We start from the raw sequence: 13,363 nt of genomic DNA, 5'->3' as shown, positions 1-13,363 counted from the left end.
TAGCAATATATTTTCCTATAGTCCTTCCTTTATATACAAATTACTATTATCATTTTTCTTTTCAAAACCAATTCTTATTAGATATCTATGCAAACTTTTATATCATGCTTTGGGAGCTTGCTTTAGTCCATCTAGAGCTTTGTATAGTTTTCATACCATGTCTCTTTTGTTTGGATCAAAAAAATCTTCACACTATTCAATGTAGACTTCTTCTAGGATTCCATTTTAAAAGGCTGATTTTACATCCATCTAATATACTTTGAATCCTTTATGCACAACATATTCTAGGAGTATTTTGACTCCTTCAAGTCTTGCAATAGAGGCAATTTTTTCTCCATAGTCAATACCTTCTTCTTGTACATCTCATTTGCGTACTAGCTTTCTTCATGCTCCCTATTACTTCTCCTTTCTCATTTAACTTATTTTTGAATATCGATTTTGTAAAAATCAGATTCTTATCCTTAGGTCTAGGTACAAGAGACTGGGTATTATTATTTTCTATTTTCTCAATTTCTTCGTTAATTGCCTCTATCCAATCTTCATTTTCTAAAGCATATTTTACAGATCTAGGTTCAAATTCACTAATAAATGTACCTTTTAATTTTTTCCTTGTCAATATGTCATTTGTCTCTCTTCCAATTATTTGTTCAGGTGCATGATATCTACTGATATATTTTGCAAGTTTAGGCTCTCTTCTTCTTGAACTAGGTTTACTTGGTTCTCCATGCTTGTGATCTTCCTCCTTTTTCTTAGGCTCCTATGTCTATGTCCTAGGTTCCTCTGGCTAATCTGATTTTAACTCAGGTTGTATTGCCTCTTACTCAAGTCGCACTGTTTGAACTGACTTGGTATGTTCACTTTGTTGTTTCTTGGCTTCAAGTGTTTGTGAGTTGGATAAAGTATTAGTTTCCTCCTCATAGTAACTTTGTGTGGTCGTCAAGCTCCTTGTTTCTTTATTCTTCACTTCTTTCTGCAAACTCATTAGTCTTCACATGTGCACTTTCTATAACTTTGTGAGTAACAAGTTCCAAATACATTTTTATTGAAGTAACCTTGGAATATACCTTCATCACTTTTGGCATCACATTTTCCTTTCCTTATATCTTTCAAGACATAAAATGTTCTTCCAAATACTTTGAGATAAAAAACATTAGGCTTACACCTATACCATAATTCATAAGGTGTTTTATTTTCACCTCTCTTCAATTGAACTTGGTTTGGTGTATGAACTACTATGTTAATTGCCTCTCTCCAGTATTTTGGTGCAATTTTTTTCTTAATCATTACTGTTCTTGCACACTACATGATGGATCTATTCCTTCTTTCTGCTATACCATTTTTCACTAGTGTTCCAGGGGTTGATACCTATCTTTTGATTCCTTTTTCACTACAGAATTCATTTGAGATGAATTCATCTCCTCTATCTAATCTCAGGCATTCTAGATTCTTTCTTGTTTCCTTCTCAACTCTAGCCAAATACCATTTGAACATTTGAAAAGCATCACATTTATCTTTTAATAATATCATAGTCACCATCCTAGAATAGTCATCATCAAATAGAATGAAGTATATGTCTCCACAACAACTTTTTATACCCATTGATCCATAAAGATCTATGAAATACTTCCAAAACTTCTTTAGAATTGAAAGTCTTACTTCTAAAACTTATTTTTCTCATCTTTCCAATTTGACATTTTTTAAACATGGCCATAACATTTTTCTTCGTATTTGTTATGTCTTCTACTCTTTTGTTCTTTCATATATATATATATATATATATATATATATATATATATATGACTAATTTTGATCATGTGACTAGTGGTACTATATTGTTAGACATTTATCTCCCGACCAAATTTATGACTAAACTATTTTAATCATTGATTTGATCGTTGATTCGGTCATGTATTATTGTTAAATGGTAGTTTATTTGGTATATTTGGTAGTTAATTTCGTAGTATATTTGGTAGTTGATTTGGTAGTTGATTTGCTAGTATATTTGGTAGTTTATTTGGTAGTATATTTGGTAATATATTTGGTAGTATATTTGGTAGTTTATTTAATCATATTAGGACATGATGGAATCGAATCACCATCCTCCTACTTCTAAAGATCAAGACATTATTGATAATATAAAGATCAAGATAATATTTTCATTGTAAAATTCATTACATGTGACTTGTTCCCCTTATTATAACAAAGTTGTGAACAAAAAAAGAAAGACCTTTATTTGTGCAAACAAGGGAGATAAGTATGTCTACAAATTTTGGTTGACAATTTATTATTGTTCCACGTTCTTAATTTTTTTTTTCTGAGAGGAATTGGTTTATGTGTAGCTTCATCTAATATATAACATGAATCTACTTACCTCTAGGAAAGAAAAACACATTTATGACTATATAATAGCAAGAGCTTTGGTTGAGCTCTGGTCCCTACCTTATGTGAGAATAACCAAATGATAAAATAGATACAAGTTTTTATTTGTAGTAGAATTCAATTCTAAATATTTGATAGTATTATTAAAATATTAAATTACTTTTTAGTATAGAATAATAGTTTATTTATTAGAAAAATATAAAAATTATGTTTTGAAAGTTATAATACCTTTTCACATTATAAATATTAAAATTATTTATTTATATATTATATATGTTATGATGTAATAATTATTGATATATTTGAGAAATCAAATTTAGATTTTAAAATGTATGAACAAAAATACAAATTAATTAAAAAATCAAGAAAACATTTATATATTATAAGTCTAAATAGAAAACAAAAACATTAGGCATGGAAATTTGTGTTGGGTAAAGGTACAAAGTTAGTAAAATTTATATTAGCGTACACATGCAAGCTTCTAATTTTGTACTCAATGGTAATATTATTATAAGATCTGTTTAAAGTTATATTTGTTTCCAAATTATATTATGTATTTTTATCAAATTATAAATATTTATAAAATATTGGTTGAAATTTAATTTTGTCAATAATAGGAGCAAAGGAAAACACCTCTTTTAACACGTGCTATCTATATTACAAATATTTTTGAACAATGACTGAATATTTGATATAAAAACTATTACATAATTTAATTAAGAAGAGACTATTTTATATCTACTAAAATAATATTAAATTTCATCTAAGAGTGTGTATCGATTTAATTTAAAAGAAACAATAAATAAAAAAATGTCCAAACATTGGAACTCTTAGAAAAAAAATACATACCAAATAGCCTCTCATGGTTAGATCTTGTTCAAATCTATATAAAAAATATCCATGAGAAAAAACTGAATACTAATGTTTATGGTTCTTGTGGGACCATGTCATTAAATGCCCAAAGAGAATGCATCATATCTTTAGCCGATAGGCTACCTATCTGGGGTTGCTTCGCCAAAAAATGTCCTATTCGACCCGGCCAATGGTTCAACCCAAGATTTGAATGCTTGGGGTTCAACACGGAGCTGCTTGGAATAAATTTTTAGCTGCGTGCATTCTCGCCTGTTGTTCTGGCTAGCAGAAGCCACCTTGATGCTTGGATTGTTACCGTTGTCACCGTGGTGTTAGGATTTTTACTACTTCCAAGCATGCGATACATGCTCTGGGCACAGAGGCAGCAAGATTAATGTGGCTTGGGCGACCACCGTTTCAGTCGGTGTTGTTGTGGCACTATAAATTGGTTCTTCAGAGTGGTTGCCGTGAGATTAGACGGATTCTAAGACGCATCAGAGCAGGTTTGTTGTGCCCTAGTCCTGCTGTGGTTGTGGTTAATCTGATAGTTTTTCTGTTGTGTTGATCTTCTCTGTAATGTGGATTCTTTGTTTACAGGAATTGGAAGGGTTCAGAAGTTTAGCAAATTCGGCAGGATATCGATCTTACGTTGCCCCCATTTAGCACGGTAGCAGGTTATCTCTGATCTTTTCTTGTTCGATTATTTGGGCTTAGACGACTTTTATCTGTTAGATTTTGTGTTTTCTTTCCCCTTGCCTCAACTGCATCTCTACTTTCAGTATTCTTTCGAACAGATTTTAGGCCAAAAATGGCCCTTTTTATCATTTTTTTTTGCATTATTGCCCATTTTTTTTTTATCCATTAAAGAATGGCCATTTTTCCATGAATAGAGTATACAATTTAGCTCCCATATTGTAAATTTCAAAAACAGGGGAAATCAGAGCATACTGAAATTTGTAACGGACTGTGTTTCAAACATAGAGAGGACTGTCTTTAACTAAACTGTTTCACTCTCTTGCAAGACTTAAGTAGATGAAAACCCACTGTCATAAAATCAGGCATTAGATCAAAGAGTTCCATGGCATGAAACTGGTCAAAGAAGCAGATTAACTTCTGATGCATTAGAGTTCCATGGCATGAAATCACATATGCAAGCTATATTCTGCTATCTTCCCTTCCCCATGCCATCTACCCTTCCTCCAAATGCCAGGCATAGAGACAACCAATTTTCTATCCAAGTTCATATGGTGAACCAAAACTAATATTAAAATAATTATTAATGAATAGGTATTCATGTTACTCAATGGTTTGATTCCTGAAATGTTCAATCGATGTTCAATAGGTGCCTTGATTTCCCTGAACCAAATGTGCAAATAATGTTACTGCCAGGAAATCACTGTTGTATCCATAGTTGGAAAACTCGCCAAATGCAAAAACTCGCCAAGCCCCCCAAAAGTTTAATCGGGAAAAACTCGGCGATTTAAAAAAAAACCTCGGGAAAAACTCGGGAACCTAAAAAACCGCTGAAATTTAATTAAAAATACATTTATTTTGCAAAATTTAATGAGAAGATGCATCTAATAAGTTAATTAAAGACAATACAAAAGAAAGAAACAAAGTTTAGATATATATAAATGCATAATGCGTACAAAATTGCATTCTCATGCAGAATGCTCATGGTAGGAAGAAAAATAGTAAATTACTAAATAGTTTCAATCTGTCAAACTAGAAGTAAATACTAAAAGTCTAAATACATCAATACAATGTGACAATGCCAATCACATCTTCCTCTTTCCACTTGCACTAGCAGGAAAGCGAGGGGGTCTAGTCCTAGAAGAAGTGCCCCGCACTGGGATAGGGCGTGAGCTGCGTGACTGTGAACTCTGTGGCTGTGCCCCCTCGCTCGATGTCCCTACTGACTGGCTCGGCGTCCTAGAAGAGGATGCATCTCCTCCTAATGGTAATGTCTGATCCTCGCCTGAATCATCATCATCCTCGTCCTCATCCTCAATGTCATCCATAGTGAACTGAAAATCAGTGTCAACCTCCCCCTCCATGGCCTGCCTCTCCAAATCAGCGATCTCATCTGGTGTAAAAAATGGACTTGGCTCCTGTGCTGTCCAATCAGAATAAGGATCTATCTCATCTAGATCAAGCGGACCAGGTAGTTCTAAGAGCTGTGACTTTTTTATGCACAACTTAAGATTATAGTGCACATAAACAAGGTCATTAAGCCGTTTTTGAGTCATTCTGTTTCTTTTCTTTGTATGGATGGACTCAAATAAGCTCCAATTGCGCTCACAATGGGATGAGCTACAAGGTTGGGATAGGACTCTGAGAGCAAATTTCCTTAAATTGGGGGTATTGCCACCCCAACTTGCCCACCAAGCATCTGCAAAACAAAATTTAAAAAGTTATAAAGCAATAAAAAACAAAATCAGAAGCACAACTTATCAATTAGCAAAAGTTTTAAAGTTTGACGCTTTACCTGGTGCTTGAGTAGATCTTGCTCTCTTTGCTAGCATAGAAGAGAACAAAGGACCCCTTGATTCCACATAGATTTGTTGTTCGGTCACAATAAGGTCTCTCTCCTCTTCACTTGATATCATTCTCTCAATGCATTTAGAGAGACCTTCCATGACCTCTCCATTAGGATCTGAGTAGGAATCATCAGCCCTAAAACAAATAGAAAATGATATCAAGTCTTACTACACAACCTTAAAAAGTAAAGTAAAATAAAGACTTATTAAAATCCCAACTTCAAGGACAATCAATTATCATAGTACCTGAATTTGGGATTGAGGAAGTAGCCTGCTGCATGAATAGGTTGGTGGAGCATATTGTTCCACCTCCTATCAATTATTTCCCAAATGGGGTCAAATCTGAGACTGTCCCCGTGATAGTAACTTCTAACAGCCTCTTTCGCCCTATCCATGGCCTCATAAAGACCTCCCATTGGGGATTGTTGCCCATCACATGTGCGCAAGACTAGAACCAGGGGCAGAGACATCTACATTTGAAATTTGAAAAATACAAATTAGTTAATAACATAGTAAGTTATGAATTGAAAATGAAACTTGAATAAACTAAAAGTCTAAAAATATAATGAAGTTACCTCCACAATCTCCTTAGCCTTTGCAAAAAAGCTATCATCAAAGACTATTCGTGCCACAGCTTCTCCTTCGGGCTTCTTTGAGTAAGGTGAAGCAACCCAATCAGCACACACAAACATTTGCTTCAAAGCCAATATGTGGTCAAGAATACTTTGCAACGTCAAGAAGACCGTTGCAAACCTTGTCATAGCAGGTCTCATCAAATCTTTGCCTTTAGTGGCTTTTCTCATCAAACTGAGAACCCATGGGTGATTATAGATATATTTCGTGACTCGCCTAGCATCTTCCACAACTGGACTCACCCAATCAAGTTTTCCTATGTCCTCCAAAAGAAGGTCAAGGACATGTGCTGCACAAGGTGACCAAAAAAGTGTGGGATGCCTCTCTTGGAGGATTCTACCTAAAAGATTAGCAAAAAATCAATAATCAGTAACAAACTTTCCATATTTAGTATTTACAAATTACATCAAATCTAAATTGAATAATACCATAGCATTACATTCATGATTCATATTGATTCAAATATAAAAAATTAAATCTACCTGTTGCCACATATGCTGCTGCATTATCTGTGATTATTTGCACCACATTCTCTATTCCCACCTCCATGACAACATTCTCCAACATTAAAGCCAATGTGGCTGCATTTTTCACTTTGTTGGAGGCATCGACAGATTTCCAAAACACCACATCATCTTTGCAAGCAATCAAGAAGTTAATAATGGTTCTACTTCTTCCATCTGTCCACCCATCAGATAAAATGGTGCAGCCATACTTCTTCCACTCTTTCTTTTGGTCTTCTATCAACAATCTTGCCCTACCAACCGCTTTGTCAAGCAACCTACAAAATTTAAGTGTAATATTAAATAAAGTGTAAGTGTTAGTAAAAAATTAGGAAATAAGTTATAACAATTAAGATTTAAAATATAACAATGAACTAAAGTGAATCTCAATTATTTACAATTACTAAATAGTAAAATACTAACCTTCCACTCATATCCTTGCGATTAGGCGGCTTGTACCCTTTGCCTGATATTGTCATTGCATTCACCATATTGACCCAATAGGGACTATCAACGGCATTCATTGAGATATTGTTGAAAAACCAAAAATCAGCTGCTGCAATATCAGTTTGCTCATGCACCTCCTTAAAACATGCAGTGCCCTCTAATGATGGCTGTGCTCCAGGTGTGTTCCTGGGCACAAAATAACCACCTATCCCTGATGGGGATCTGGATGGTGATGATGAAGAAGTAGGAGATGTAGAAGAAGTGGAACCGGTAAAAGAGAAATTTTGTTTGCGGATCCGTGGGCCACGAAGAGATCCTGGTATGTTCTCAAGTGCTTCTTCTTCCTCTTGCATATCAAAAGGAGCTCCTTCAGATTCAGCTATGGCTGCCCTCATAGCTATTTTTGCCCTCTCCCTATTCAATTTTTTCTCTTTAGCAGCTGCAAGTAGGGCATGGATGAATCTTTTTTCTTCATCAGTTACCTTGAGACAAGGATTTGAGTCATGTTTCTTTATGCCTGCAAGGTGGTATTTGAGGCGGTTTATGCCTCCAGAAATAATTCTCTCACAGGGAATGCATATCACCTTCCCAATATCATTTGGATTTGGAGCTTCATAGGCATACCGCCATGCCTTATCTCTTGCATTTTTAGGCCGAGTGCCTATATATCCAGATGGGCATGGTGTTTGTGGCCACTCTTCTTGTGGGTTTGTCATTTTTTTAATGGTTGACCGCTGCCCTACACATAAATATATAGAGAAATGAATAAACAAAGTTAGAACTTAGAAGCTAGGGTTTCAAATGATTCAAACTTCAAACTTGAACCATATCCTTAGCAAACAACAAACTTCAACCATATCCTTAGAAGCTAGGGTTTCAAATGATTCAAAATGATTTTAAATGATTTGAAAACATTTACAAAAAACAACAAAAACAAAAGAACATTTGTTATAAAACTATAAAAAGTTTTCAAACTATGATAAGATCAAAGATGAACATACCTGGAAAGAAATTTGTCTTCTAAAATCGGTTAGAATCCTCTACAATCCACTCAAATCCGCCTTGAATCACTTGCAATCAGCCAAGAATGCCTCCAAACCTTCTTCTCTTCACTCCTCAAGGTTCTAAACAATGCAAATACAAGAAAGAATGAGAAAAAACACACTCACTGCTGCTTAAATCCTCATAGGCCGCGTTCACCAGTAAACCGCGAGTTTTTAGGAAAAACTCGCCGAGTTTTTGCCGACTACTCGCCGATTACTCGGCGAGTTTTTACCAGTTTGCCGAGTTTTTAAATCGGCGAGTTAACTGGTTAAAAACTCGCCGAGCTAGGAAACTCGGCGAGTTTTAAAAACTCGCCGAGTACTCGGCGAGTTTTCCATCTATGCGAGTCTTGATGTCTTGTCTGAAGCCGATGGTGTGTCCATAGTACTTGTACTATCCACCAAACACTTGTATCACTTGTATAACTGGATTCACCCTAGCAATCAACATTTCTTCTATTTGTGTTAACCTCATCAAAACATTAGGTTGGTCTCCTTGGTCCATGTTGTTCAACATAGAGAAATGTTGTAGTCCGCTCTCTCTAGAACATCTTCTGCATGTAGGCTGTGATGCAGATGCTTGTAGGGCCATGCCTAGGTAGCTTTCATTACAGAGTATGCATCTTCGTAGAATAGATAGGTTGTCTATTCTTTGTTTAAATCTCCATGCTGCAGCTGTACTATCGTCATGGTTGCTACATGCACGGTGGCAACTTGCTGGCATCTTTGAAGTAGTACATGGTTGAACAAGGATCGATGATAGAGGTGTTTGGTTGGTAATGTTTTCATTAACCTATTCTGCATTGTCGACTTCCCTGCGGCATGCACGATAGCATCGTTTCTTTCTACTTTCTTAGATTCGTTGTGTTTGAATATTCAAGGAGTGGTACTCAACAAAATCTCTTTTATTTGTACATATGTGGGCTACTAGATCATTTTTATGGAGAACATAATACTCTCTATCTTTCTGCTTTGCTTTATCTATTGTGGGTTCAATCTGAGGTCTTTGTTTATTTTCGTAACTCAACGGTATTTGTAATGTAGTATTCGGATCAGTGGAGGATGGTGGAATAATCATTCGGTTGTTATTGCCATCAACAGTTTGTTGTGAACTTTGTCGTTCCATGTAGTGTGCACGTCTACGAGCTAGTATGTTGTCTTTATGAAGCGATCCTTCCTTCATTGCTCTTCTATTGTAGGTTTGATTTTTTGAATTCGTGGCTTCTTTCCATTGTTTGATATGTCCATTTATTCTATTGTACAATAAATCCAATCTTAGGATTCTTAAAAAGAACGTGTTATGCCTAAGCACTCAGAATTATTATAACATTAGTGTGCATTATCTTCTATGAAAAGCACATGAAAGTGTAATAGCATATTGAGATTAATGCAGATATGACAGATTCAGATTTTAGAACATGTGGAATGCCTTAGATATCAAAATCATTGTAACCAAATTGCGTGTTATTTCCTATGAAAATACAATACGATAAATCTAACTTCATGATTCTTTGAAAGCACGTCTAATGCCTGAGAGATCAGAATGATTACAGCATTATTGTCTATTATTTTCTATGGTAAATACACAGGAATGTAACAGCAAATTGAGATTTGTCTAAGAATGACTGATTTACATTTTAAAACATGTGCAATCCTAAGAGATTAAAATGATTACAACAAAATTGTGTGTTATTTCCCACGAAAGCTACATGAGGATGTAATAACGTATTAACATTGGTGCACAGACGACAGCCTTAGATTCTAGCAGATAGTGGTATTGATTATGTAATCCTGAAAGAAATAAACAAAGCTTTCCAATTTAATTGTTGACTGAGGTACAATCTGTGATTCCAAATATAAAGAACTGGATATATTTTTATAATAACAGAGTGTAATAACATGCTGGAATTTCAACAGAGTAATGCTGTAATTACATAATCATCTTATGATAAAGTAGTGTAATTATTACATGAATATGTTTTTCTTGAAGACAGTATATTGTGAAGCTAATTAATGTACAAGACAAGTTGAACATACGGCAGCAATTGACTCACATAAGATAATTTCTTTCAGGGGCTGTTGATTTGATTCATGTGCAAAGTAACATTGGGATAACTTGCACATGCTCAACTTGGGACTGTATAAATTCTTCTGCCATTGGGTACAGCACATCAAACCAATAAAGATGCTCAAATACACGACATTGTGGCCCCCAGTTATTCATGGTAGGATGCATCTTTGGAGAAAAGACACAATTTGTTTGCGTCCACGTGGGTATTTGCTCTGTGGAAATTATTCTAATCCTTTCTTTGATCAGTAGACTTAAATAGACTCCCTGTGGTCCCCACCTTTGTATTACTTGTCGATTCCACCTCGTGTTTGAGAGACATCCAAATTGCAGTCTGAATATTTGACCATGGTAGTGCATAGTGCTTGAAATCGGAGTATTGATTTGCGGCCTTATCAACATTTGTTCTATCCATGTTTCCCCAGTTCCAGCCAATAAAGAAGCATACTCTAGTTCGGTTGCTATGGATGCCGATTGGCACCAGTTTTTGCCTAGAACATGTTCTATATCTGTTGGATTACAGACACAACAAGTGATCATTTCTGAAATACTTGGGTCTACAAACATATGATCCAAATTGCGTTTTGATGGTGGTCGATACGTAATCAAGCGCCTTTTCGCCAACATTTGTTGCACAATTATGGATGTGTTTCTTGCTTTGTTACAAATATCGTAGAGATCCATGGATTGGATGAAGTCCTCTATTACAATTGTTCTGTGGCGCAACATATCTGAGCAGCAGATTACACATTTTGTTTTAGTTGATATCGTGGATATGTTGTATCATTTGCATTTAGCAGTATTTTCTATTGTAATCAAGATGATAAATAATGGATAGGCATAACCATCGTTATTTCATAAGGTAGTGATATACATCAATTCTCAAGGAGTATAGATTATATGTTCAAGATCAATGTCAAATTGCTTATTTGATCTACTACATGAGATAGAACTCTGTAGTTATAAAACCTATGGGACAGATTTAATTCTTTATGAAAAATAGAAACGTGATATTATGCTACTGATTTATTGAAGTTTACAACCAAACATCCACTTATTAATATTATGTTACCGATTTATTGAAAATTACAACCAAACACATTCACTTATTGTTTATGGATGGGATGTGAGATCATAGCAAGCACTCTATCAGAAATGTTGTATTTGACTATGCTTTATTTGAGAGAAGGAAAATAAAAGGATGTGCTTTGTTTACAAAGCATATTTAGTAAGAAATTATAATAACAAAGAAATTTAATCAACCGTAGGGGTTAATACAGTAATATACAACTGTAGAGTAAAAGTTCAATAAAACTAATGCTATAATAAATGGATTATCAAGCTAACATGCCCTTAATGTGTAAAATGTTTTTTCTTTGCCATAATATTACTGCTATAATTGATCTGATAATACATAGCGATACATAAGAGAGCTCACACAGAATGAACAAAACATGGTATACGCATATCTTGTTTATACATTATGTTTGGTGGAGTTTACAGTGAAAAGAGAAGTGCTAACAAGTCTCAATTTTTCTATACAATTATACAGATGCCAATGTACAGCAATGGATAGAGAACATGGAATAACAGACGCTTGGATACTACATAATTGGGGGAATAGAGCATCGAACAGTTTATGTACAATCATTGTACAACTATGGATATACAAGTGACATTCAGCAAGAAACAACTCATCCTTGCATATGGTTATCAGTAGTCAGGTTGCTGATTTGTTTCAAGAGGTTGTTACTCTCAGCCACAAAATCTACAAGTTCAATCTGCTCAACAATTGCCTTCAGTCAGTCTATCTTGTTGTATGTCTCTTTCTTACAAATTAGGCTAAACAAGTAATGTTCGTTTAGAAGATCTCTTATGACTCGACGAGCATAATTGTCATCTTCTGCTAAAGAATCAATTGAGTACAGTTCTTTAGTAGTAACATCAAGTAGTTGAGTACCAACATCATCGAATGCAATGGCCCACATTGTATCTGTGTAATCCTCGATCTTCATTTGCAGCAGATACCATTAATCGTACTCGGAATGACTTACATTACACTTTATACACATCCACTTTTCCTCTGTTTCCTTAGTGAGTTTTTAATTACATTGACGTTCTCCAAGTTTGCAAGGGCAAGCTGGTTAGTAAAGGTCATCTTCTTTTATAGTTATGAGACTGGCCTTCCTGATGCAGAGTAGGGGTTCAGTCATGCACTCTATTTTCTCATGGATATCCAAAATTGTTAGCCTTGCTACAGATCCCCTCAGTGTAGTTGTTCTAGTTGTATTTTTTTGTAAGCTCCCTCCAATTCTACTGTACCAATCTCGGATCTCTTGGGCCTCTTCAATGTTTGGGTGTACCGCTAACGTAGTAGCAGTGGATGTTGTAACCACCTTTCCATTATAGTGACAATGCGGCCATTCTTTACTGCAATCACAGTTTCCTGATGTTGTTCACACTGTTGATATATTTGATTACCCTATTTCCTTGCTAGTAGCCCCCATAGAGTGACATCTATATTGGTGCTAGATGTATGTAGCAGTCGTATGGTACAGCGTGGCACCTCTGTGTGATCCCTTCTTCGTAGGGTCGATGATGGCCCTACAAACGTGACAACTCCAATGATGTTGACAGTCATGTTATCACTCATATTTGTAATGTTGATGATCGACGTAAAATGGAATTGATGCATTGGGATGGCAGGGTCATCTTCAAGTGCAGAAATCATGGATTCCATTGCCAATATGATTTCCACTCCACTATTCAACTTATTATACATCTTATTTGCTGGCTTCACATCTCCACCAGAAATTGTGTACATTGCACCCTTTTGTATATGTGGGAAATGCAGGTCAACAACTTCATTGAAACTAGTCACAGATGTTTCAGATCCTT

General features: G+C 35.2%; 2 protein-coding genes and 1 long non-coding RNA gene across 5 annotated transcripts in view; 1 reads left to right on the top strand and 2 right to left on the bottom strand.

Annotated features, from left to right (window-relative positions):
- The first annotated feature begins 3,363 nt into the window (after positions 1-3,363).
- Positions 3,364-13,363, top strand: part of LOC149544349 (uncharacterized) — a 30,130-nt gene continuing 20,130 nt past the window's right edge. The window contains exons 1-3 of one of the 3 annotated variants that reach the window (XR_016355774.1): positions 3,364-3,734; positions 3,829-3,905; positions 10,471-11,460. This is a non-coding gene — a long non-coding RNA (uncharacterized LOC149544349). Of the gene's footprint in view, positions 3,735-3,828; positions 3,906-9,441; positions 9,813-10,470; positions 11,461-13,363 lie in introns of those variants that run through there. The other 2 variants (XR_016355776.1, XR_016355775.1) reach the window with 2 other exon arrangements.
- On the bottom strand, positions 4,942-6,869 carry LOC149544351 (uncharacterized). Its single transcript, XM_089798805.1, has 4 exons — positions 6,347-6,869; positions 6,018-6,241; positions 5,720-5,907; positions 4,942-5,623 (listed from the first exon to the last, which is right to left on the bottom strand). Exons 1-4 carry the CDS (start codon positions 6,572-6,574, stop codon positions 5,010-5,012), a joined length of 1,254 nt encoding a protein of 417 aa, XP_089654931.1. The 5' UTR covers positions 6,575-6,869; the 3' UTR covers positions 4,942-5,009.
- On the bottom strand, positions 6,846-8,319 carry LOC149544350 (uncharacterized). Its single transcript, XM_089795961.1, has 2 exons — positions 7,331-8,319; positions 6,846-7,185 (listed from the first exon to the last, which is right to left on the bottom strand). Exons 1-2 carry the CDS (start codon positions 8,068-8,070, stop codon positions 6,846-6,848), a joined length of 1,080 nt encoding a protein of 359 aa, XP_089652087.1. The 5' UTR covers positions 8,071-8,319.

Source organism: Cupressus sempervirens, chromosome 8, assembly GCF_028749045.1.
Source record: "Cupressus sempervirens isolate cs-2001-9-10 chromosome 8, ASM2874904v1, whole genome shotgun sequence".
Lineage (NCBI taxonomy): Eukaryota > Viridiplantae > Streptophyta > Pinopsida > Cupressales > Cupressaceae > Cupressus > Cupressus sempervirens.
Note: the sequence above shows the minus strand (reverse complement) of the source record. Positions and strands in the feature narration are given on the sequence as shown.

Excerpts from the sequence above, each read along its gene's own strand:
- LOC149544351 (XM_089798805.1), bottom strand. The coding sequence starts at position 6,574 with ATGAGAAAAGCCACTAAAGGCAAAGATTTGATGAGACCTGCTATGACA. Across the intron at positions 5,908-6,017 it reads TTCCTCAATCCCAAATTCAG|GGCTGATGATTCCTACTCAG; the intron begins GTACTATGATAA and ends TATTTGTTTTAG. Across the intron at positions 5,624-5,719 it reads AAGATCTACTCAAGCACCAG|ATGCTTGGTGGGCAAGTTGG; the intron begins GTAAAGCGTCAA and ends TTTGTTTTGCAG.
- LOC149544350 (XM_089795961.1), bottom strand. The coding sequence starts at position 8,070 with ATGACAAACCCACAAGAAGAGTGGCCACAAACACCATGCCCATCTGGA. Across the intron at positions 7,186-7,330 it reads CGCAAGGATATGAGTGGAAG|GTTGCTTGACAAAGCGGTTG; the intron begins GTTAGTATTTTA and ends TAAATTTTGTAG.